At 38.7% G+C, this 24,561-nt stretch overlaps 1 protein-coding gene across 1 annotated transcript in view; it reads left to right on the top strand.

Moving 5' to 3' along the window:
- LOC124596309 (histone acetyltransferase KAT6B-like) overlaps window positions 1–20,487 on the top strand; it is a 276,099-nt gene extending 255,612 nt beyond the window's left edge. Inside the window, exons 12-17 of the mRNA XM_047135411.1 lie at window positions 70–1,231; window positions 8,424–8,604; window positions 9,165–9,435; window positions 12,025–12,414; window positions 15,955–17,283; window positions 17,536–20,487. Of these exons, the coding sequence (XP_046991367.1) occupies window positions 70–1,231; window positions 8,424–8,604; window positions 9,165–9,435; window positions 12,025–12,414; window positions 15,955–17,283; window positions 17,536–18,969 (4,767 nt within the window). The 3' untranslated portion in view covers window positions 18,970–20,487. The remainder of the gene's footprint in view (window positions 1–69; window positions 1,232–8,423; window positions 8,605–9,164; window positions 9,436–12,024; window positions 12,415–15,954; window positions 17,284–17,535) is intronic.
- Window positions 20,488–24,561: the final 4,074 nt, after the last annotated feature.

Raw genomic sequence — 24,561 nt, 5'->3', positions numbered from 1 at the left:
CATTTCTGTCATTTGATTTGTTATAATTTGGCATTTTGATAAGTCTGATTCTCATCTTATTGTCTGCAGGATGATACGGAATCTAAAGGGGAGAACAATGACAGTCAGGAGGACATAGCCAAAAGTGAGAATGAAGAGGCTATTGAGAAGAACACAGTTGTTGCAGATATGAAGGAACAGGAGACTTGTAATCCACAGCAAAGTAAAGATGATCTGAAAACTAACGAAGTGAAAGAGGAGCTCCAACAGAGTCAAAGTCAGCGAGGCAGGAAACGGAAGACCCAAGTTCGCTTTAGCCCAAGCCCGACACCAGCTCCCACTCCAGCAACTACTACATTAGAAACGAGTAACAGTGCCGAAAATGATAATATCAATAAAACACCTATTGTGCAGAAACGAAAAGTCGGAAGGCCACCTAAAAAGAAGTTAATAGTTGACGCAGAAGTAAAAGTTCCTGATGTTCGGCCACAGCCATTTCTTGAAGTGCGAGCTGGGAAAAGAAAACGATCAGGTTTTGAAGCAGTGACTGATAAAAGTGGTTTAGATGAAGAACCAGATAGAAAAAAACTGAAAGTCGAGAATGTTTTAAAGGCCAGCAGGCTATTGGTTCTAAAGACAGAGACTGCTGCAACTGAGGAGGCTGCAAAAAGCCCACCTGCCAAGGCAAGCACCCAGACCCATTCAGACAGTGGTTCTAATAAAAATAAAAGTAGTAGGCTGCTTGTTGAAGAAAGCCCTACAAAATCTAGGTCAAATGGTAGGCCAAATCAGGTGGAAGAGATTATTCCTAAACAGAAAGCAAATACAAGACAGAATTCAGGAGATGATTTACTTGTAAAGCAAAAAAGCTGTTCAAAATTAAATCAGGTTGCTGAACCTTCAGTAAAAGAAACTCACAGTTCAAAATCACCGGATGACTATTCAAAAACAAAAACTCCTTGTAAACCTTCTACAACTGACGAGAGTACTTTGAAAGGAAAATTCAGTGCAAGACTTAGTCATAAAGAAGAATTATCTACAAAATCAAAATTAAATAGCAAGATCAAGACAGATGTTTCTCATGGCAAAAGCAAACTGGGCTTGAGGCAGCAACCACCACAGATAGGAAGGGCTGCTGGGGCTGCATCTATGAAGCTGAAAAGCAGACGGTCAGAGTTTGATACACCTCTTCGAAATCCTGGAAGGCGTAGAATATTATCAGAAGAAACCAAGGATGTGCAGAGTAATACAGGTAATTGTAACTGAACAGGCTCATAGTGTAGACTCATTTGAAAATTTTTAACATCATTTGCTAGAGTGAAAATGTGGCATTTTATATGTTAACCTCCTTATTTGTAATTTAACTATAGAAAGAAATTCTAGTCTAATATAGGTATTTAAAAAATTCATATTGTAAGTTGGTGGTAATGTGTGCAAAAAAAATTAAAGTAGACTGTAATATTTTTATCTTTACAATGTAAAACTGAGTAATGGGCTGAGGCATGAGGTTAATAAAAGATGAAGTAGGGAAGCTCCACAAAGCTTGAAAGATGCAAAAGGGAACTCTGCTCCTTTTATTTATGAAGTTAGTCAATTGCACTAATGACCTGTTACGTTTGATTACTTGAAAAGCCGTATTCAGTATCATTACCAGTATCACAAGAAACTAAATCTCGTTAATTGTTATCATTGAGTTCCATTGAATTAACCATTGGTTATGCTGCAAACTTTAATTTAGTGCAGACACTTCAATGTGACAGTCAGCTGCTACCATGAAGTGCTGAGAACTTCAGCTGCGTTGGACAGTGGAGAAGCAAGCCCTGCCGCCCTCTCACAGTGCTGGCAGCCTACACCAGGGAATTGTGTTTGTGCGAAGACAGATTTTTTACAGCCATAGGTGTTGCCAGTACTTTTTAGTGTCGTAGAACTCATACTGGAACCCCATGTTTGGCTAGGATTAGTCTCTTCACTCATTTTTAAAAAAAGAAAAGAAAACAATGGTCAATACACAACACAAGTCATTCAGTATTGACTGCAGTGAACTTGCTTGTTGAAGTTGGTAGTATCGTAGTCGAGATAGGATAGGCCCGACTTCTGCTGGTATTTTATGCAACCGTAATTCAAAACAACCCTTCATTCCCACACCAAAACTGCCGCATTAAGGTACTCTCATTACAATGATGTCAGTTTACTTATGTGTATTGGTCAGAAAGTCTCAAAAGCTTGTAAGGGTGTTGCAGGGCAGGTTATGGTGAGAAACGATTGTTAAGCAAAAAAATGATATATTTGCACAATTTCCATGTTAATAAGCATGGAAGTTAGCCAATCAGACCGATAATACACACAAATTGAAGCGGCACACCGGAGATGGTGTCACCAAATGTTTTCTTCGTTTGGTTTCCTAAAACTGAACAAGAGAGTGATACAAAGTAGTAAGGATTGAACCCAAGCCCAAGACTGAGCAGTCTTGTGTGCTACTATTTCCTCTGTGAGAACAACTGACACTAATTGTATGTGGCAGGCCACTTGTATTTGCACACACAATGGCCTGATTGGCTTGAATTCAATGAGAAACGGTGCACCACATTGAATTTTTTTCTTAACAATTATTTCTCAGCACAAGTTTGTCAGACAGTTTCTGGCCACCCTGTACAGTCAGGAATTGTGATTAATCTCGATTACTCTTCGTAAAAATTGCAACACTGAAGGAAACATTTAAATATAAGAAATGTGGAGGACATTCAAAGGCAATAATACGTGTAAATGATGATAATGACCATATTCAGAAGAGTAATTCACATTGCCCCACCTATCTGTCTCAGCTCCACAAGGATGGAAGTATTAGTTCCGAAAGCTAGGAAATATTACACATTTCATCTAGTGAAGGTATATACTGGCCAGCAGTTCTGTTAACGTTGATAATGATGTGTGTGCAAAAAGAAAAACGTGCTCGAGCAGGTGTGCGCGTGCACAAGCAATATTGCACGGGCGTGCAATATTGTTGTAAGCTGCGCCGCTGAATTAGTAATTATCGTCATTCACGTGTATTCAACAATTGCTATTCACCATATACATAGAGTTCTTGACTCGCAGACACAGGCACAAAGGAAAGACATATAGACTTTTGAACTTTTGGCCAAAATGCCGTCGTATGAAGTGGAATATGTGTCTTTTCTACTTCTAAAGAAGGCCATTTGATCAAAAGCAGTCTTTTCTTTGTGCCCGTCTGCGACTCAGTCACCTCTGTATGGTGAGTAGCAATCTGTCCTCTGCATATTTACGTGTTAATTTATTCTGAATGTCTTTCATGTTTTTGGTCAAAGTCTAATAGACAAATAGAAGCTGAATGACACCAAACTGAATAGGGAAGTGTTTAGTGACTATGAAAGTAAAATTTTGCCACCCGATATGGCAAGAAGCGCTAAGATATATTTTTCATATGTAAAGTCAGTAAACAGAGCAGAATCATCTATTCAGTTGCCCAGTTAACATACTACCACTAAAATGGAAGATGACAGAGAGAGGCTGAAATATTGAATTTGGTCTTCATAGCTTTTTTTTTCTGTTGAAGATTGTAATACAGTTTCTCTGTTCAAATAATGGATAATCCAGGTTGGAATGTAACAATATCATGAGAGGGAAAGTTGCTACTCACCATATAGCGGTGATATTGAATCACAGATAGGCACAACAAAAAGACTCTCACAATTATAGCTTTTGGCTATTAAGGCCCTTGTCAACAATACACACACACACACACACACACACACACAACTGCAGTCTTAGGTGACTGAGCGCGCGCGCGCACACACACACACACACACACACACACACACAACTGCAGTCTTAGGCGACTGAAACCACACTGCCACAGTAATTTTGTGAAAGCTGAAGTTGCAAATATTGATATAAGTGATTGCAAATAGAAAGTTAACTAAAATCACTAAACAGTGGCAAAGCATTTGAACCAGATCTGATACCTGTGAGGTTCTATAAAGATCACATGAAGAAACTAGTGGTAGTTTGTGGAAAGTCGGTAGTGCATTGTAGGGTACCAAATGATTGGGAAAAGTACAGTTACTTCCAGTCTTCCAGTTTCAAGAAGAGTTGTTGGATAGGCAAACAATCATAGGCCTATATGGCTGAGATCAATCTGTAGCAGAATTATGGAATATGTTTTATACTTTTGCATTATGATATTTTGGAGAATGAAAAACTCTTTGTGTAAAAACTTTGGTCTGTTTGTCTATTAAGTCCAGTGTGCCATAGACAAAGATATTGAGGTTGATACCATGTTCCTTGACTACTGGATGGCATTTTCACAGTGAACGAGGAAACAGCTTTTATTTCTGTGAAATGGAAGGGCATTAGGTTGTGTTCCTTTTCACTGCAAAACACGGAATGACTGAGTTGGATGTCAATGCCAGAACAAAATTAGATAGGCCCTGAAACTAATATTTGTCAGTTCGTTGCAGCAGTAGACACCTAGGCTAATATCACTGAGAGTACTTTTTGCCCACAGTTTGAGTTCCTGTACTAAAGGTACTCGTGCCTTTTGGTGACATATTGCATGACCAGTTACAGTTAATAACAAGGTGTGTGGTTTGAGAATAGGCTTGTTATCCTGAAACCACTAACCACTTCAGCAAAAATTGTATGTTCATGCAACTGAGATGATAAAATAAAGAAATTACCAAATTCCATCAGTAGTGAACAGTAGCAGACCTACCATCCCATGGGAGAATGCCTTAAATTGGCATAAAATTAGGAATGATGATGGAACCTATCCATATTTTGGATTACAGTAAAAAATAAAGACTGGTGTGGACCACAGAAATCAACTAATGGACTACTATCCTTTGAGAGGAGGCAAACATACTCCTGAAGATGACTGTAAATTTGTATGATTATATAAAAGTCAAGGCGTACTAGCAAACATCTTCTTGACTTTGTTACTGAATTGATAATGGATTTATGAACAAAGGGGGCCTGGTTGAACCAATTTTGACTCAAAATAGTTCACATATAAACACTCATTGTTTTTCTAAATTGATTCCAACTGCAGAAATATCAAAATGGCCTCAAAGGAGATGGGGGGTTTATACAGAACGAAGTGAGGCAAGATCTAGGAAAATGGTAAGAACAGATACCATCTTCTATCGTTAAGAATGTGATATAGGCCTTAGTTTTCTGAAATGCATCAACATTTTTCATACTGAGCCAAATGCAGCTAAGTAATCGTCTATTAAAAAGCTATATTTTCCAACAGTTTTGTTTTTAGTACCTCAGTATGGGAAACAAAAGTCGAACAAAATTGTTGCTGCTTCCACAACACATTCTCATTTCGATATAAAAAAAAGGGGTCACTGATCCAGTATGTTTCTGCTTCTTTATATACTGCACTAAACTGACTTAAGTTTTGGCAGTAGAACCTGCTACATGAAATAATAATAATAATAATAAAATCGTATGTAAAGCACAGTATTAGTGACTGGACCACAGCCTAGCTTCTCAGTCCTCACAATTTCAGTAGAAGAGGTTGCCAAAATCCAATGAAGAGCAGGATGTTATGTCACGGGAACATTCATTTAGCATGAGGGCATTACGGAAACGCTCAGCAACAGGGAAATCTGGGAAAAACTGGGGAATTTTTTAGAATTCCAGAGATTTTGCATTGTTTTTATTTTCAGTTAAGTTTTTGTAATATTGGCGGGTAAGAACTGATAATCTATCAAAGAATATTACTGCTACTGCAGTAATAATACTTGAACAAGGAGGAGAGGGGGGGAAAAACCTAAGTTGCAAAGGAAATCTGCCATTTACAACAACAAAACAGGCTGCAAACACCAGCGTCTCCGAACACCAAAATGTGTCAAAGGCTTTAGAATGAAAACTGTATAATACTTCGTAACAACAAACTGTTTCCGATGAGCATGATGTCACAACTGATGGTTCGTGGCAGCAGTTGACAGCGGGTTCATGCTCATACACAGGTGCAAATGAGTCGCGTATGAGCAATACCCTCTTCTGCTTTGGCTATTTGAAGTGTGGCTGTTGCATCAGCAGTAGCAACAGGCAGCCAGATGACACCCTGAAAATTTTCTTGTGCACATCGAAGCTGCCAGATTTGCACATGCGTACAGCCGTCTGGGTTGTAGTGTGGGTTTGGTGGATTAGTCTCCACGTGACCTGTGTTAACATTTACTGATTTTGCTTTTTTCGTTTACAGCTCTCACCTCAAATAAAAACGAAATGGATTTTCTGTGGCTAGGAGCTATTGAGTGAATTAAAATACATTAACGTAGTTATGGAAGGCTAAAACATGTTATTAGTTTCAGTTTTGCAATTTCTATTTCATTTCCACATTTTTGGCAGTCGAGCATTAATTGCCTTGCAGAACAATTCAGGTGTGTGTGTGTGTGTGTGTGTGTGTGTGTGTGTGTGTGTGTGTGTGTGTGTGTGTGTCCTATTCCACACTATTGGCTAGTTTCAACTGTTTTCTGAATTTAAAGTGCATGTTTTCATCTTCTGGCGTGTGACATTATGCCATAACAAAGAACCATACATGGGCTAATACGGTAATGGTACTCCAAGAAAATTTATGTTTGTTTTATGACATAACGTAAAATCTCTTGATGCTTTATGCGTATGAACATACGGACTTCCTGTTTTCGGGCACTCTCTAGAATTGCTGAAACGAATCGTATTTTTAACAGGCCATGGGAAAATATTGGGAATGGTGGCTTGAAAAGCATTACTTTCAAAACAAATTTCCTTTTACGCAAGATGAACTACGTTACGTGTGAGAGTATGCGATGAATTTCTTAAAACACACAGCATTTGACTCTCATTTAAAACGTAACACTTTGAGAACAGCCATGTAAAAGAATTTCAAGCCGGACGACCAGACATTTATGTCATTATTTAAAATTTTATTGGCACATTTGTGTGATGCACCTTAAAGTGTAACAGACACGAAATAAGACGAATAATATAGGAGGAAGCTTAGCTTCCCTTGTAGCTACATTATGTGTGTTATCTGAACTATCAACTTTTCCTATCTGTGTGTTCGCACTAGTTAACAGTGATGTTGCTATTAGCTGACTATGTCACGTGTCCTATGCTCAGAGTATCTTCTGCCATCGGCTGGCGAGATCACACGACATGAGCCAGGATTGGCTTGCAATAGGGCATTGCAATCTCGATTTCAGTGCTTCAGAAGTTAATGTGCTGTGTTGCATGGAATTTGAATTTATATTTCCATAATATGAAAATAAGCAGCGTTTTCTAAAGTGCTGGAAGTTCTGAGTCGGTATATGAAACCTTAACCTTGAAAGGGTTGATAAGTTTTACATTTCAGAGAGAAAGTATACTGTCACGTAACACAGAAAAAGTATATTTTCACTGAGGAAAAAGTGTATCTTTAACCGGGAAATCTGAGAAAAATCGAATTTTTTTCCGTTGTTCGCTTTTACACACTCCAGTGGCAGATAATACAAAGAGATATTGTGTGCCACTGAAATGTTTATTGGTGACGTTTTGAAAGCCTGTGTTCAAAGAAAAGTTAGCAACATATTACTTCAGCCCACTTAGATATAACGAAATGATTCTTTTCAGAAAAATCAGGTAAATTAGAGCTCATACAGATTTTTATGAACATCATCTTTCCCACAAACCATTTGAAATTGGAGCAGGGAAGGGGGAAATAGTAGTGGTACCGGAGGTATCCCATGGCAAGGTGACTCGTGAAATTTAGGTGTAGAATTAAACCTTCATAACCCAGAACTCTGAAACTTGCTTAAGGGTTCCAGTAACTTGAAGGAAAAAGAATGTTGTCTTGGAGTTTGTGGTAGGATACAGGAATGTCACATCACTAACTTCTGGGCTGTTGAGACAGTGGTTTTTAGAAAGTGCCCTCCAAAGTAGATATTTTCAAGTTATCTTCTTTTATCACGATTCCTCGTCCTCTTAAATGTTGTTCATCCCTCAAAAAGTAAGATTAAAGGAAGAGCTGGAGACAATTTTAAAAAATTGCTGTGACATCTATTAAAAGTTCACTTAGTTACCGTAAGAGCATAAAAGAAATACTCGACAAACTGCTATGGGAAACAATACATGAAAAATACTATATGTTGTGGAGAGCCCTACTTTCAGAATACATATCGGATGAGCGAAGAAACGTATTACTCCCTCCAACATAAATTTCCCATACTGACCTTGATTGTAAAATTGGATAAATGATTTTCCCCAGACCTTCCTTCACACAACTCTTATAACAGTGGCTTAATAAGTGCAGATGTAGATGTAGGAAGGGAAACAGTAAAGACCTCAAATTTTTAATTGTAATTGTACATATCTCATTGCTAAAACTATAGCTTTGTGCAATGCTTTAGTGTTATCATAACATCTGTAACAACCTAATAAAGTAATTGTTTGTGTTGTAGTTCCTCAGACACAGAAAGAAGATAGACTGAGAAAGGAACCAAGTGAAACACCTCCAGGGCCATTGCCGAGAGGCCGGAGAAAGTCGCAAGCTCTACAAAATTCTGTTGAAAAGGTGGAGCCAAAAAGAGAGAGATGGTCACAGCGAAGGGAAAAGAGACTGCGCCTAGAAGAAGCTTCAAAGTAAGTGAAGTTGCAACAAGCTGTTTTTATTGTGAGTAGGATACTTTTGCCATTATTAAGCTGGATGCAAAGTGTACTATCATAACAAAATATGGAGTTAATAAATAAATGTGTGAGCTACAGAGGGAATTGCACAGAACTTAACATATGCTCTCCAACTGTCTCTTGCTCACTAGTGAATTAAGAACTGTCAAGATATTAGACGTTGGGTTACATTTGTATCCGATTATGTAACAGTTAAACTGTGGTGTAATTCTTTGTGTGTTGCTGAACTACTTATCATCGAATGTGAGATAACTGTTGCTAGTTAGATTATTAATCTGTATGTGAAGCTCATTTTTAAATTGTGATAATACTTTTGGGTTATTGTTACAGTAGCTAGAGTTATAGTAATAACAGAAATCATAGCATTCATAAGGGTCTTTTTTTCTTTAGTTTTCAATTATCAGTGCTAAAACAGTAATTTTTATTTCATGAGGGGAAATTTGTTGTATAGATTAATTTTGTAGATCTTACTTTTGGCTATCCTTTCATGGCGTAATAATCAAACCTGTTTCTAGGAGCACCTCAGAAGATGTTGAAGACTGTCCGATGCCTGAATTGAAACCTGAAGTCCAATTGGAAGGTGTAGGAGTGTTAAGGGAAACAGCAGTACCTCCTCCATTGTCACCACCCCCTCTGCACCAGCAGCTAAGTACTGATCTCCCTGAGAGAACCAAGAGGGCTGCGCATTCCGGTGAAAAGAAGAAACGAGGGTGGAAAAAAGGCCGGCCCCGCCGTAATCATGTACCAGAACCAAAGTCTCCCAAACCACCGAAGTTAAAGAAGAAGGTACTTAAACAGTCTCTTCTATTTTTATTTCTTTCGTTCTGCCCCTCTCCTTACCACCCCCACGACACCCCCACCACAAAAAACACTATGCATTAACAAAAGTGCTACAGTATTGACACACAGGAACTTGATTTGAATTCTAGGGTAGGGGAGGATTGTGTTGTTATTTGCCATCATATCATGTTGTGGTACACATGATATATTTCCCGCATGTGTAAACCAGAGCACACTTTTCAGTGTACAGAATGAGATACTACAGAATATTGGTTGTATACGAGACACATTTTCCTGTGTTTACAGTTGGAATAGCAACCTAGTGATTGGTTAATACAATGAAATTCACAGTGGGCTGTAGGTTCATAAATCAATTTCGATTTATCTACTTTTTTGACGTCATAATTTGTTACTATCTGGTATGTGGAAAATCGTTTTTAATTTTTTAAATTCTCTGTTAAAATTTTGTTATTATTATTACCACCATATGTGCCTTCGTGCATGCTATTTCCTGCGGTGTTTTACTTAATCTGAGGCAGCACAGTAACTAAAGGTAAGATGTGCAAAAGAGAGTTGTTTTCACTGAATAGTTTTATTAAAATAGAAAGATACACTACTGGCCATTAAAATTGCTACACCACGAAGATGACGTGCTACAGATGTGAAATTTAACCGACAGGAAGAAGATGCTGTGATATGCAAATAATTAGCTTTTCAGAGCATTCACACAAGGTTGGCATCGGTGGCGACACCTACAATGTGCTAAAATGAGAAAAGTTTCCAAACGATTTCTCATACACAAACAGCAGTTGACCGGCGTTGGCTGGTGAAACGTTGTTGTGATGCCTTGTGTAAGGAGGAGAAATGCGTACCATCACGTTTCCACTTTGATAAAGGTCGGATTGTAGCCTATCGCGATTGTGGTTTATCTTATCGCGACATTGGTGCTTACGTTGGTCAAGATCCAATGACTGTTAGCAGAATATGGAATCATCGGGTTCAGGAGGGTAATACGGAATGCCATGCTGGATCCCAACGGCCTCACATCAGTAGCAGTCGAGATGACAAGCATCTTATCTGCATGGCTGTAACGGTTTGAGCAGCCATGTCTCAATCCCAGAGTCAACAGATGGGGACGTTTGCAAGACAACAACCAACTGCAGGAACAGTTCGATGACGTTTGCAGCACTAGGGACTATCAGCTCGGAGACCATGGCTGCGGTTACCCTTGACGCTGCATCACAGTCAGGAGCGCCTGTGATGGTGTACTCATCCTGGGTGCACGAATGGCAAAATGTCTTTTTTTTTTTTTTTTTTTTTTTTTTTTTTTTTTGCCCCAGATGAATCCAGGTTCTGTTTACAGTATCATGATGGTCGCATTCGTGTTTGGCGACATCATGGTGAATGAAAATTGGAAGCGTGTATTCGTCATCGCCATACTGGTGTATCACCCGGCGTCATGGTATGGGGTGCCATTGGTTACACATCTCAGTTACCTCTTGTTCGCATTGATGGCACTTTGAACAGTGGAAGTTACATTTCAGATGTGTTACGACCCGTGGCTCTACCCCTCATTGAATCCCTGCGAAACCCTACATTTCAGCAGGGTGATGCACGACCCCATGTTGCAGGACCCGTACGGGCCTTTCTGGATACAGAAAATGTTAGACTGCTGCCCTGGCCAGCACATTCTCCAGATCTCTCACCAATTGAAAACATCTGGTCAATGGTGGCCAAGCAACTGGCTAGTCACAATACGCCAGTCACTACTCTTGATGAGCTGTGGCATCATGTTGAAGCTGCATGGGCAGCTGTACCTGTCCACGCCATCCAAGCTCAGTTTGACTCGATGCCCAGGCGTATCAAGGCCGTTGTTATGGCCAGAGGTGGTTGTTCTGGGTACTGATTTCTCAGGATCTATGCACCCAAATTGCGTGAAAATGTAATCACGTGTCAGTTCTAGTCTAATATATTTGCCCAATGAATACCCCTTTATCATCTGCATTTCTTCTTGGTGTAGCATTTTTCATGGCCAGTAGTGTCTTTCATAGTGGCCAGAACGCCATCTCTCAGCACAGGTAGCAGCAATTGATGAACAATAAAACTACAACATAGCTGTCTTCAGTGTGGAATGCAGAGTGCGTGTGTCTGTAGCAATGAAAGGTTAATGATTAATATAATATACATAAAATGAGATGAAACAATGTAGGTTGTGTGTAAGAAGCTTCCATCAGTTAATCTGCATGTCCCCAGTGATATTCACCTCACTCTTTGCATCCCTATTTGCTAGATATACAGTTAAGCCTAGATTAGAATTTTATTTCATAGGCTGTAACATTTGTTTCACAGTGATATGTTCGTGATACGATTAACTTCCTTCCAGTTGTTTGTTTGTGGCGATTGAGAGCTCTTCAACTATTTTCATAAGATCAGTATGTCACAGAACTCCCAAAGCTGTGTCATAGTAACATTTAACTGTTCACAGTATTAAATGATATTCCTTGTTATTTAAAATAATGTTTTGCATTATGCAACTTAACTGAGACAGCATACAATATTTAACTAATGTGCCATTTAATGGTGTCTTCTTCGCAGCGTTTAATGAAGCGTTATACTGGGGAGGCATCGGTGACATCAGTGAAGTTAAATGATTCTGAGAAGAAAAATACAAATGCTGTGATAATTTCTGAATCTCAAGTTGAAGAAGGAAAAACTTGTGACAAAGAAGAGAATGTGGATGCTATAAATAAATCTGAAGTTCCAGATACGGACCCTGAAGTTTCAGAACCTAAAGAACAAGAATTGGAACGAAGTTCTGAAGAAGATAAGGGAAACATTACCAACATTGTCAGTGAGCAGGAAAAGGCTGATGAAGTTGAACCTGTGAAGGATATTGTTGAAGAGAAGGAACAGAGTGAAGCACCTCTGTTGGAAGAAAAAACAGAGGAGGAAACAGTAAATCCCTCCCTTCAAAAGAATGAAGAGGTGAGTTTCGCCATTTTCACCCTACCGTATAACATTTCCTAGTTTTGTTGACCAAGTGTTAAAACACCTGGGTGAAAAATTGCATTATCATCAAGTGTAAGCCAGTCTACCAACCTGAATCCAATTATTATGTGGTATTTTCAGTTGTGCATTCATTTCCTCAAAAGCGAATGTTAGGATGCCATCTTGAAGCATAGAGTGCATGTATTAATGCCTTTCATCAGTTTCCTTTAACTTTAAATGACTGGTAAAAAATCATTTGCAATGAAACACAATTAACAGGTCTCATACTCGTCTTAAGTATACTTAAGTATACTTAAATCAAAAGTAACTAAATTCTTTCTCGTGATGAAAAATGATAATGAAATTGAGAATTCTGTTTACATAAATGGCTTTAAATGCTAGGTGGTTATAATGAAAGTGCAGTTACTTACAGAGCTGCAGTGTGAGCTGTAATTATTGTGTGACAGTGAAACTTGTAGTGTGTTAATGTGGAACCGATTTACACTGGAAAAAAATTAGTTTCTATTTTGGCCACCAGGTGCAAATCGGAAGTTTTGAATGCAAGAAGGATATGTAGTAATGTTCAGTACGTAATTGATTAGGTATGGGATGCGGGAAGATAGGGTCACACAAGTGAGAAAGGAATAATGTTGATTTCATTATTAACTGCCTCGCACACACTTTGGTTAATATGAGCACTGGTGACGTTGACGAGATGCTGTACGGCACGAGATTTGCACCTGATAGCCAAAATTGGAATGAAATTTTCTTCCAGTATAAATCTGTCTCATATTAATGCATGAATATAAAGACCAAGTTTTGGTTCCATATGAAAATTACACCCCACGCTGGTCTTCTGTGAATTGGTGCACTTGAATTATAACAACCGGGTGTATTCAATTATCACTTTAAATAACAAAAAAAACTGTGAGTTCTAAGTATGGTTAAAAGCTTGCTGGGTTTAGTCAAGTAGAGACTGTCTAATCAAATTTTACTTCAGAGACATATCTTGTAAATTACTAGCATTCACCACTGCTTGTGTGTTTTTAGTGTCATGTTGTTAAAATGTTGAAAGCAGCAGCATAGTATGGTTTACTGATGGGTCAAAAACGGATTATTCCGATGATGATGATGATGATGATGATGATGATGATGCGGGGGGGCCAGGGTGTGTGTGTTACAGCCTAGACTCTTTAGAGTGCAGTTCCTGTAGGGAAAGCTGGCTATAGTGTTCCAGGCAGAAATATTTGCTATCAGATTGTGTGCAGAGGAGGATCGACATAGATTAAAAGGATTGTAGCATCCACATTCATTCAGATAGCTAAGCAGCTCTGAGTGAGTGTGCTGACTACCTAGCCAGGGCAGAGACAGCGACACTTTTTGTTGGACCATAATCTGCCCTAACTATCGCAAAGTGATAGTAAAATTTTGAACTACATAGCTGAATGAAGAGGCAGCATGTAGAAAATGGTTCAAATGGCTCTGAGCACTATGGGACTTAACTTCTGAGTTAAAGTTGGACCACTAGTCATTATTACCCCAGGATTACAGATACATATTTTATACAACATTGTTGATGCCAATGTCAGTGTGGGATTATGGAATACAAATGTTAACCATCAGTATAGAGACAAAAAGCTCTTTTGTAATGTTTAATGTGGCTACAAATAATAAAAATAAATGTCAGTCATATATTGCTAAAATTGTGAGCTGTTGGGGTTTAGGTAGTGACACAGGTATAACATTTGTCAAGGAACTCTAGGAACAAGAAATGAACTTCTTTTGGCTACAAGTGCCAGATATTGTCTCAATAAATATAGAGCAGATAATTTTAGTTCTAACTTAGAACTACTTAAACCTAACTAACCTAAGGACATCACACACATCCATGCCCGAGGCAGGATTCGAACCTGCGATCGTAGCTGTCGCGCGGTTCCAGACTGTAGCGCCTAGAACCGCTCGGCTACTCTGGCCTGCCAGCATGTAGAACCTTGGACTAAAACCAAAAAATAAAAATATGTGAAGCTAATGGTGCCGAGACCAGGCTTAAAGAGAAGTTCATAATGCTAGGATTTAATGAGTAGGAGGCAGGTTAATTTCCTGGGAAGTTTAACGACAAACCATGGGGACTTCAAGAAACAACTGTTCACCATGAGGATAGAGAAAGACGTCCCAACGTGCAGGCTATGTGGTATGGGAGATGGAACTGTACCTCATTTAATCCTCCATTGTCAAGCTCTGGAGGCCAAAAGACACAAAAAATATTTAGGTGACTAATGACTGAAGAAATTTCGGCTAACAGAGACCTAGTAAAGGAACTCTATTCTGTAAGGGTACTCATTGGCTTTTGTAGAACGACAGGGAGAGCTACTGCACAAGGAACTGTTTCATTGTGGCTGGTAGGAAGGTAAAAGCACTGTTTCTTTTTTCCCTGGTTGAATCAAATCAAAAAATAAATATTGCGAAAATCAGTTTGGCTTTAGCTTTGTAATATTCAGACAGCTTAGATATTGTCAAAGTAATGTCAGTGACCTTTTCTAGTTATTTAAAACAGCCTGTAATTTTACCTAAAGATTTTTATTAGTGAAAAATTATTTCTGTGTATGTGCTGGCGTGGTCTTCTCTTCATATTATTACAATGACTATTTTTTGAGTGTTAGCGGAAGCGTCAGGCTGGACACATTTTATTTTTTCTTAAAAATGAGCTATTCAATTTCATTGTGTTCATCTTTTAAAAGGTATTGTTTATTGAATAAGATCACATAGAAATATTTACACAGCAAATTTGCAGAAATATTGTTTAACAATTGCCAGGCTAGGGAAAAATGAATGAAGCATTTTTTTTGTTTCAAAGACTTGCCAATTCCAAACATACAGTCTCAATCCTATACAGTTTGTTTAACAATAGACTTACAAATAACTATCACTCATTTGGAAGCAAGGTACAAAAACATTTGCAAACTGAATGGTCAAAGTTTCATTGTGTTTTTGAAATATTCACCACAAATAAGATAGTAGTTGTCAGTTGTAATGGAAATGTAGGCTGGTCAGAATATCCCAAATCCATGCTAACTTCGACCAGCTACAGTTTTTTCCATTACTTCCTCTGTGTTTTATAAAATATATTGTACTAATTAGTATGTAATTCTTTTATAAAAGCCCCTGTGTTCACTGCCATAAATACTACATAAAAAAAACAGTCATGATAATCACATTAGAATCTGAAAATCGGTCAAGTGTACCAGTTTTGATACTGAAGATAAACAAGTGCCCCTGAAGCTATAAAACTGAGTGTATAAAAACTTAATGGTGCCGACATAGGGAAATATGCATTTCATTAAGTGGTTTTCTTATTTACATTGCAGAGCTCATACAAAAGTTGAATAATTCTTGAAGTGAAGACACTGTTAGAAAAGCCTGTCAGAAGTGGAGAAGTCAAAAACTATTATTTTATCATGTATACCATCCACATTGTATGCTTAGAAGTTGCAGCATGTCATTTTGTAATAGTAATTTGAAACTACTTTTTGCCCACAGGAAAGTGCGAAAGAGCTCTTGACAACAGTTGAAAAAGAGCCCCTAGCAGAGGAACAGAGAGAGAATGTAAAATCGCCAAGTGTGGAGCTGGTTGAACAAGATACTGAAAAGTTCTCAGCTCAAGAGTCCAAAGATGAGCCTAAGTCTAGTGCAGAAATTGATGAGCCACCGCCTGTTCCTTGTTCAAAATTGGCCTCTGAACCTGAGAAAGAAGATGTAATACTTCTTGAAACAAATGAGGAGGAGGAAGATAAAGAAACTGACATGCAGCCTATTCAGGTGAAGACAGATCTAGATGAAGTGGATCTTACTAAAAGTGATGAAAAACATCATGATCATTATGAGGAGGGTGATAATGCAAGCATCACAGAAAATAATGATGTTGATGCTGTTATGTTAGTTGAATGTAGTGATAACAAGGAGAATATGAGTGATAAATCACAGGATTGCTGCAGTGTTTCAGGTGCTCCCTCAAAAAATGAACCTGTGGAAGGTAATGAGCTGGATGATAGAAATGAACCATCACATAATGAAGCAAGTTCACAGGTTGATACATTAAAAGACACTGAGAGCAAAACACCTGGTTCACCTCAAGCTGTTATAATATTAGAGGAGAAAGAACTTAATTCAATGTCAACTCAGACGCATTCCAGTTCACTTGGTAATATTATGGATGACAGTAGTGATGGCTCCAATTGTGGTACTGTTGAAGTCAGTCAGTCGTCGACCATGCTCAGTAATGAAATGAGCCAACAAGACCAAGCTGACAGTGGTGCACCGTCCGGTGATGACAAACAGTCATCACAACAGTGTGAAGTTGTTGAAATACCTAGTGGCAATACAACACCTCGTTTAGATAATAGTGTTGAGACCATTCAACCAGCAACACCTCTTAATCCGGGATCTGTAAAACACACACCACCAACACCTTCGCAGCCGGAAATACCTAGTATGGGAGTCTATACTCCAGATTCAACAACAAACTCTGTGCATTCTCTTCATGGGTATGGTCAGTGTGATCTTGACGTCAGTCAGTTGGGGTTAGAATCTCCTACTTCTATATCTTCAAATGATATGACAGCACAGAACTCTGTTGAGACTCCAAGACCCCCTTCAGTTCTTCCTCAGACGACCAGTCACACAACACAAACTTCATGCCAGCAGACATATTCTGAGTGTATACAGCACCAGCCACAACAGCAAATTCAACCATCCCAACCACAACAACAACAACAGCAGCAGCAGCAACAACAACAACAGCAGCAGATACAGCAACATCAAACTCAGCAGCAGCAGCAGCAACAGCAGCAGCAGCAACAACCACCCTCTGCTCAGCAGCAGCATCACCATCAGCAGCAGCCACAGCAGCAGCAACAACAACAACAACAACAACCACCACAGCAGCACCAGCAACAGCAGCAGCCACCTCCACCCCAGCACAGTATGCAACAGCTCCATCACCAGCAGCAGCAGCAGCAGCAGCAGCAGCTAGTGCCTACTTCCTTAGGGCAGCAGCAACATTTGGCAATCCATATTCCCATATCACAACATCAACAAACTCAGCATACTATTCAGGTGCAGCAGCCTCAAGCTAAGACTCAGCGACAGATGCAACATCACCGCACTAAGTCCAGTACTGGCACACAGCATAAACATTCAAGCAATCCAGTACAAACACAGAGGTCTACTCCACCATCTGTGCAGCAGCAGACTCAACAACCACCACCACAACAGCAGCAGCAGCACAATCCCACACTTCAGCAGCAGCATGCAGCTCTCCAGCAACAACAATCCAGGCAAAGATCTACACCACCATCAGTGCACCATATGGCAAGCACATTATCGCAAGCAGCTCAGCAACAGCCTCCACCACAGCAGTTATCACTGCAAGCAATTCATCAAACAACTTACCACCCACATCATCACAACATCATATCATCCCAAGCGAACTACATTAGTGTGCCACAAATGGCAGTGAGTTCTCAGGCCTTCCAGCCAAGTGCAGCTGGTACTTTTGTAAGCATGCCAATGACAACAGTGATCCAGCATCGTGTTGCTGCAGCCCAGCAAGGTGCTGGAGTTGCTGCTCATCGCACGGCTCCTGCCTGTTCCGTTACAGCTCCTGCTAATTTCACTACAAATTTCTATGTGCAGACACCAGCTGCCCATCCGCATTCTCACACCCCTGCACCTGTTCCTGCACCCACACCTACACCTGCGCCAACTCCTGCACCAACACCCACACCACAGGCAGCCCCGCCATCTGGTGGTGGGCAAGGTAATGCTGCTTCTTCGTGTAGCCTTGCAAAGTTGCAGCAACTGACTAATGGTCTGGAGGCTATACCACAGAATGCCTGTGGTACCATGACTCCTCCTCCACCAGTTGACCTGACACCACCTCCTCCCGTCCCATCTGCTCATCATCCACATGCAGCCATGACTCCACCACCTGCAGCGACTCACCAGATGATGCAGCAGCAAGCTGTAAGGAATCTGCCAACACCACCTGCTGCAGTTCCCAATATACAAACACAAATGACACTTGCTGCTGCTAATTATTACAAGTACCACCAATCTAATGTGAATGTGAGCAATTTGGGGGCTGCTGTGGCACCACCTGTTGCAACAACTGGAGGTCGCACATCTCGAACTCCTGCTGGCACTGGTGTCGCAACAGTGCAACAGATGCAAGCTGCCCCTGCCAGAGTTAGTCCCAATGTCACAATAAATCCTAATTTGGTAGCAGCAGCTGGTTATGGAACTTTAAATGGTTATCGAATGGCAGCTCAGCAGACACCTGGAACTGTTGCAGGTTATATAACAAATACAGCAGCTGCAGGTTTTATCAACCAGGCACAAATTCCTATGCAAATGGGTGTGATGAATATGGCTCAGACGCAGTATCAGGATCCTGCAGCTATTCAGAGGGCTGCGCAGCAAAATACTATGTACACTACATATGGCTATATAAATGGCAGCATAATGCAGCCACTTAACGGGACTATGCGTCGGTAGGACCAGTAGTTTGGCATGGCATTTTCAAGTTAAATTTTGGTTGGATTCTCATTGCCATGCACAACATTTAAAAGGACAGTCATGTAAAGTGAAATTGTAAATAATGTAATATTGTTACACTGGTATTGTACATTGTATTATGTCCACAGCAGTATGGAGTTGCCCTTCTGTAATATTTGATCTCTCTCTCTCTCTCTCTCTCTCTCTCTCTCTCTCTCTCTCTCTCTCTCTCTTGTGTGTGTGTGTGTGTGTGTGTGTGTGTGTGTGTGTGAAAAACATTTAAGTGTGCAGTGCAATGCATGGTAGCTGTTGTGCACTTACTGACAGTTACATCAGACCTGTTTCCTGTTTATGTTATTAAACACTTTACTTGTATTCTTAATGCTAAAGTGTTTTCTCCCATCCGCTCCTCTCCCCTTGTTATATCACTAATTCTTGAAATTCTCATATGCCTAAAAATTATTATTTTGTCAGTACATAGCTCTTGAATGAGACAGATTGCAGCAAGTATCACCAGAGAATAATTATACTGGCTCATATTACAGTTTTAGTGTAAGTTTCTATCATTAAGAATCATAATTGAGTCTATTGTATCGTCATTTCATTTCCAACAAAGGACGATCATTCCAGGCAGAGATCTAATAAATACCCTGCCAATACAGTAAGTGGCTACTGCTGTTTGTTCAGACATCCATTGTGTTTAAACTACTAGAAGAAAAAAAGTAATAGAGAGATCTGTTGTGGAAGGTTTTGTAGTGAATACGTATCCCATTATTGATGTGATATTTTTGGTCCAAATTGTAGAAATTGTTATACTCTAATTTTGTAGCTTGAAAAATCCTGCATTTTTTGCAGTTTTCCATAAAAATATTTTGAATATAAGAAACTCAGAAATTGAAGATAATGACCATTCGGTGATACAGACTGGAACAGAGCAGGAGTCTATTCCACAAAATGACTGAAATAGGTTAGAAAATGTTGCTACAGTTTGCTTTATAATCATAACTGGAAAAAACACAAACAGTTATTTGTGAAGGGAATTGTAGGCTATTTCTTCCGTTTTTTAGTTCTTAGGTTATATTATTACTGCCTTTTCGTTGGTGTATACTGCACAAAAAAAAAAATAAAAAAAAATAGTATAATTTCTGAATTGCTACTCGTCTCTCCCCAAAGAATGTCGCTTCTTTGTCTTGTTTTGCTTTCTGTCCTGAATATTTATGTAGTTAACTTAAAAATAGAAGAATAATTCTCAGGGTACGGCTAATGTATACAAAGGCTGTGACGAGCATATCGCGATAGAATTGTGCATTAAGCAAATGATCCTGAGGACCTGTCATGCAGTGTAGTTTTTGAACAGTGTGGAAACCTGTTCTATCAAGAAGCAAACACATTGTTTCTTTTGTGTTGTATTATTACAGTTGTCATTTAAGACTAAATGATCACAGTAATTGCCTCGAGAGGATTTCTTTTGTGCTGTTGTCAGTGTAATCTGCCACCTCTCTCCCCCCACCCCCACCCCCCACCTCACCCCCCACCACTACCACCACCACCACCACCACCACCACCACCACCACCACCACCCTTGTGACCCACACTTTGCCAAGGTTTGTTATATACAGACCACGTTATATTCTGTTGACAGCTTTCACATAACTGAAGTTCCAAGTCGCCAGAAAGATTATTACTGTCTTTGTAACAGTAAACACTGTTGTATATGTTTCTTCAGATTCATGGAATGTTCTGTATCTAAATAAAGTGATAGTTATTCTGACATAAATAGATAGAATCTCAGCAAACTTGTTCACGAATTGTCTGAGTTGCTATTTTGTATGTACTGGTGGAAAAGGAACAAAACAAAATGGTAACTGGCAACACACACAAATTCCACTTCTTCCTGTGATCATCAATAATCTTCTATGTAATTGCCAGAATTGAATTTTTCCCTTAACCGTGATCAAGTTTTTCATTTGTTTTCCATTGTTTATTCAATTATTTGGTTGTAAATGTTGTCAGTGGGATGTAATTTTGAAAATAAAATTGGAATTGCTACTTAAATCACAACCAGAGAGACAGCTTCCCATTGATTTCAATAAATGGGTTGAAAGGAAGGCTTTATTCATTTGATTTGACAACACACAGTGATATCTGCTTAACATAGTTATATATTCTGTATGGTTTTTATTCTTAGAATGTTGACACTACCAGAGCTTCTGTGGACTGAGAATACAGTTGATAGTAGAAAATTGTGGCATTGATGATTTCATTTTGAATGTCAGTCTCATGACACATTCAGCTGAAAATATGTAAAGCATATACTCAACTGAAAAATGGACCTCTGGTTAATGAATATATTACTAACACACAAACATTTCCTGAATTGCGTTCCTTTTGTTATAAATTCATGTAACTTATAACATAGGCAGTGCACATTACTGCAATGTGTTTTGTCTGCTTGGACTTTGTACTTTATGCTTTAGTGGTTACTTAAGAGGAGGAGAAGTCTCTTGGTTTTTTCTCATGACACTGTTACACATTACTTTCTTTCACATTTGTAGAGTCAGTTGGTTGGCTGTATTTAGAAGCATTCACAATGTTGTCAGGATGTTCTATGCAGAGTTTAAAAGTGCTATTAATGGCTGTGTGTGGATAAAATTGCCATTTAATTGGGAAGATGGATATGTGGTGCAGTGTTTTACGACTTTTGTAATCAGGGTTACTTTCTTAAACATGTGCTATAGTGCATAGCATATGTACAAGAAGTAAATTAAGACTTTGTGGTTGACATCATGATCAGCTACTCTTTTAATAATCAACATATTGATTGCAGTATCCATACTGTGGCAAGAGTAGGCACACGGTAGGTTAGGAAACATGCTAACAAGATTGTATAATATTTTCAATGCTTGAATCTTCGTTTTCTATTCAGGTTGTATATTAAAGAGTTTTATGCCTTTTAAATCAACACGTGTGTGCTATATATCTGTACCAACAATGACTTCTGGCTAATGTATTTATCTGTGTGCATGTGCAGTTCAAAAAATAGACTGTTGAGCAGCCATAAACATTGTTTTTGTTGCTAAGGTAAATATGTTAAATATTTATGTTTGTCACCTGAAGACTTCAAATTTTTTTAGATGATAGTTTTTACTATCAGCTAAACTACTGCATAAATCTGTACATTAAATGTTGCAGTGTTAGGTTTTTAATGTAATTTTATAATCATTGTAAATAAACACTGTTCTGCTGTTCTTATCTGGGAGCAGTAATCCATTAAGACTGTGATTAGTGATACTTTTATGAGCAATTGTTGTTTAATGATGTATATTGTGTTCCATATTGATGACTGTATTTTGAGGATGTCAATAAGAGAAGTGTGATCATTGTACAAATTCTGGTATGTGTTGTGCAACTGATATGAATGGAATGTGATATTCTGAGTGGATGCTGTTTTGCGTGAAAGGACAAATGAGAATGTAAAATGAAACAAAAAAGAAATTGAAAAATTGGTAGCTCACATGGTACAAATTTTCTGCTTTGTGAATGTTTTTATCTGTATAAAGTGAATGATTTGTTTTAAGACATTTCCTTTATTCTGTAATGTGTGAACTGACAATTTCTTCGACTATCCTGTTGAAGAACTATATTAATAAAATGTGTTGTGTAAGGCACTCAACATAATATAATTTAAAGAGAGACTAAGAGGTGTTGACTATTTGTTAGCTTTTGTTGACATTTATTGACTGAAAGAGGGCTGTTTTGAAGATAAATGCGAGTCATTGGTCTGTCCCTGCTGTCTAGGGTTATGTTTTCTAGAACATCTGGGAAGGACTTGATGCTGTCCTTAGTTCTAGATTTATAGAGCAAGAAATCACTGATAAAATAGCTTGTTGTGCTATGTGTAATATTTATATGGGTAAAAGTGATATTAGGTATACAAAAAGTATTTGGCTGTAAGCTATATTTATCTAAGTTTTTGTCTCTATATGTACATTTCTTATAATAATTATTTTTATGAAAACAATATTAAAAGAGAACTAAACAATAAATCTTAGTGATTCTTTTTAATGTACATACTCTGTGTAATGCTAAGGTAGGGACATCACAAATACATGTAATAAAGATTAGAAGCCCTGCCTTGTGGCACAAATTTGTGAAAATGTTCTTCATAGCTGCTCATGTTAGTGAGGCTGTATATACGCTGAATGATTAAAAGCTGTTAATACATTCACACTGTAAAATAAAAAAAAAAATGAAATGTTTCATAAAAAAAACCATCCTTAACTCCGTTAAACCATATCCTGTTTTTACGCTAGACACACATTAAAGAGTGGTTGAAATCTCCATCGATTCATCCTGATTTAGGTTTTGTACATTTGCTCTGAGTCACTTAAGGCAGTTGTCAGGATTAATCCTTTAATATGTCCCTCTTTATCTTTGTATAGTCTGTGTTGTGACTTACCAAATGAAAGTGCTGGCAGGTCGACAGACACACAAACATACACACAAAATTCAAGCTTTCGCAACAAACTGTTGCCTCATCAGGAAAGAGGGAAGGAGAGGGAAAGACGAAAGGATGTGGGTTTTAAGGGAGAGGGTAAGGAGTCATTCCAATCCCGGGAGTGGAAAGACTTACCTTAGGGGGAAAAAAGGACGGGTATACACTCGCTAGCACGCGCGCGCGCGCGCACACACAAACACACACACACACACACACACACACACACACACACACACACACATCCATCCATCCACACATATACAGACACAAGCAGACATATTTAAAGACAAACTCTGGTTACCAGAGCTTTCAAAGTAGCAAACAAGAATGTGAATAGACTTTATGAACACTCAGCAGCAACACATGTCAAGGTAATCTGGCTACAAAGATAATGATTAAGGAAACAAACCTTGAAGGAAGGGTTAGTTAAAGTGAAACATGGACAACAAGAAGTATATGTATATTGATAATTGCAATGTGTTATCTGTCCAAAAGCAAATAAAATATTGCCAGAGAGAATGCTGTCCATGCTGCAGAAGGCTGATGGTTTTATGTGAGAAAGGAATGGAGGGAGAATGTAGAATCTCTTTTGCATAAATTATCCCCCTGCCTCCCCTTCATGACAATTGAAGCACAGGTACAAAGCAACATACTTATCTAAGAACTACCCTAAAGGCAGATACTTGGAGCAAAATCTCAACTTGGCTCAGTACTATACCAGTTAGTATCACAAATTGTGCCCTATATACCTTCTTTATTCAACAGTGTACTAAGACTGGAAAGGGCAGATGAAACCTAAAAGATGACTAAGGCAATTGAAATAAAAAATCTTACGTGGATTGCAAATCATATAGGCAACTATACTAGTCATTGTTCTGAGAAAGCTATAAGAATGATTACTGTGTGACTATTTTAATGTGTGCAGGGAGCCTCATAGTCTTAGCCAGAAGCAGTGCAGTTTTACATGAGGTAAGTATATTGATAATGCCATCAGGCATTTGGTTTACATAATGGAGAGCTCACCACAAAAATTTGTGGTTGCAATAATGAGAGACATTACAGATAAATTCAAAACCTGCTGTAGTCTGGAATGT

This window comes from Schistocerca americana, chromosome 2 (assembly GCF_021461395.2).
Source record: "Schistocerca americana isolate TAMUIC-IGC-003095 chromosome 2, iqSchAmer2.1, whole genome shotgun sequence".
Taxonomy (NCBI): domain Eukaryota; kingdom Metazoa; phylum Arthropoda; class Insecta; order Orthoptera; family Acrididae; genus Schistocerca; species Schistocerca americana.
This window is presented reverse-complemented; position numbering and strand designations above follow the sequence as displayed.